This window comes from Entamoeba invadens, assembly GCF_000330505.1.
Source record: "Entamoeba invadens IP1 unplaced genomic scaffold scaff_1105074725989, whole genome shotgun sequence".
Taxonomy (NCBI): domain Eukaryota; phylum Evosea; order Mastigamoebida; family Endamoebidae; genus Entamoeba; species Entamoeba invadens.
This window is the reverse complement of record NW_004443781.1, coordinates 40,840-43,224: the sequence shown is the minus strand read 5'-3', so window position 1 is coordinate 43,224 and position 2,385 is coordinate 40,840. Positions and strand designations below refer to the sequence as shown.

Genomic DNA, 2,385 nt, shown 5'->3' with positions numbered 1-2,385 from the left:
TGGACGAGATATGTGATATTAGAATAGCACTTCTTGATGAAAAATGCAAAATAGACACAAAACCGTATCAAGACAAAATAGATACAATTGTCCAAGAAAAGAACGTTAAAATCGATCAAATCAAAAACTCAAAAAATTGATCACTTCAAAAATCCAACACGATGAGAAATTTGAAAAAGAAAACAATAAAAGTTTGTTTATAAATAGATATTTATAATATCAATTTACTATTATGATAATAAAATAAAACACGTTTAAAAGATTAAAAAAAGAAGAAGGAACCAATGAAAAAGAAATAACAGAGTAAAAACCAGTTTCACAAGAAAAGACGAGTGAGAGTTTATTTAATAATGTAACACTGAAATTTAAAGTAATATTAAAATGATGTAAAAAATATAATAATTCACACTATTTTAATTTTAATAGTACAGCGTTATTGTTTAAAAATAAATCATTTAAAGAACAATTAATAAATTAGAAGAAATAAATAGATACTATCAAAAAGAAATACAACCACATGAAAAAGAAAGAAATGACCGCTTTGTGAAACTTGTGATGGACACATACATGTATTATGGAGATCCAGAGAAGATTAATAATTATCAAGAATGCGTCAAAGCAATTAACAAACTTCCAGAAATTAAATTGAGCCAAAGCGACTTGGATGAAATAGCAGTGCTTGGAAATAGTGTAGTGCAGAACTTTGGAGAACTTGAAGGTGTTGTTCAAAAAGTAGTTGACAAGTGTGCAGATAGAGATTCTAACGAAACACTTGAGATCTTGACTTACTTCTTACGGTGTTTAATTTCGTCATCCCATTTACTTAAAACGGACCCAAAAACAGCGTTCTACAGTGGATTTATGTTGTCTGAACTTTCATACAAATGCAAGGCGTTTAGAGATATAGTCCAACTGATACTACGAAGTGTCTCGCCATGTTTAAATTCAGTCTATGTGAAAAAAGAAGGAAATGATTATAAGATATTGATGGGGTATTTGAGTGACGAGAACGGGTTACAGTATATCGAGCGGATTGAGAAGATATTTAGAATATACTGAGCTTCATGATGAGCGAAGCGGGGAACGTTGAGTCGATATTTGATGTTATGATGACTTCAATGTACATGGTTTATGATAACAAGATAAAAGTTGGAGCGAACGTAGATGTCTTAGGGGTGATGCTAGACGCATTTTTTGATATGTGTTACGATCGGTTAAAACATTTAGAACTGATGAACTCTTTTATTGAGACGTTTAAAGACTATTTTGAAGTCATGAAAACCGTTTGGGGAATGGAAGGAAACGACAAACAAAAAATGCTGACTCGACGACTCGCTTCCAATTTAAAGAAGATCGAGCAGAATAAAGTCGTGAACGAAAAGTCGTTAACTCTTGAAGAAGAATATATGAAGTACTTGGAAGCAAACAATAGACAGCCACGGGTGTGGGAAGGGGCAATAGACATTAATAGTAAGTAATCTTTTTAGAGTTTTTGAAGTATTGTTAATATACTATACTTTGTTAATATATAACACTATATTAAACTATAAGAGTAATAATTGTGATTCTTATTAATTGTTAATACTGTTAATATTATTTGTGTTTGTTTTATTTGAATGTGTAAAAAATTTCAGTTACTAACGCAATTGGATCAATAGAGTCGATTAGTATTTAATTAATCACAATGCCATTTATTTTAAATTTATTAAACTTTTGTATATTAATACTTAAAATAACGACTTAGTTTTTTTGATATATTTATACTTAAATATATAGACCTTTTGTTGTTTTAACTTTAAAGGCTCATGTAATGTTTTTTGACATTACATACTTCTAAAAACCGAATGTGTATTTTATAAATAGAAAATATATTGGTTTTATATCATTTATAATTAATTTGTCGAAAAAATAAATTAAAATGGTAGTAAAGTGGTATTAAAAATTGAAATGTTTATTCTTGTGTTTAAGGTATGATGTATTAAATGTATCGATCATGAATATAAAAAAGTCGTTTATTTTATATTTACAATTATATTTAATGTTAGATACAAATATTGATAATTGTGAATTAAATTGTATAAAAACAAAATAATATAACACTTATACAAGAGTTGACAAATATATATTGATAAATTTTTAAAATAAACAACATTAAAATATGGATATTGTTTTAACACTGCAAATTTATGATTAATTAAAAAATATTTGAAAAAATATAATATTAATTTTTTTACTCAAACTACAGTAAAACCTCCAAAGAGCGGTACCTCCAAAGAGTGGGTTCTCTCAAGAGCGGGCATTTTTTAGACCGAAACTAAAAATAGAGTTCTCTATCGAGCGGTTTTTAAGGTTTGATTGGCTAAAAATGCCCGCTCTTGAGAGAAC

At 28.1% G+C, this 2,385-nt stretch overlaps 2 protein-coding genes across 2 annotated transcripts; both read left to right on the top strand.

Annotated features, from left to right (window-relative positions):
- Positions 1–555: 555 nt before the first annotated feature.
- EIN_141770 (hypothetical protein) lies at positions 556–1,059 on the top strand (the record flags this gene model as incomplete). The annotated part of the gene is made up of 1 exon (XM_004262028.1): positions 556–1,059. The coding sequence occupies one exon, from the start codon at positions 556–558 to the stop codon at positions 1,057–1,059; it is 504 nt and encodes a 167-aa protein (XP_004262076.1).
- A 50-nt stretch (positions 1,060–1,109) lies between these two features.
- Positions 1,110–1,478, top strand: EIN_141760 (hypothetical protein; the record flags this gene model as incomplete). Its single annotated transcript, XM_004262027.1, has 1 exon — positions 1,110–1,478. The coding sequence occupies one exon, from the start codon at positions 1,110–1,112 to the stop codon at positions 1,476–1,478; it is 369 nt and encodes a 122-aa protein (XP_004262075.1).
- Positions 1,479–2,385: the final 907 nt, after the last annotated feature.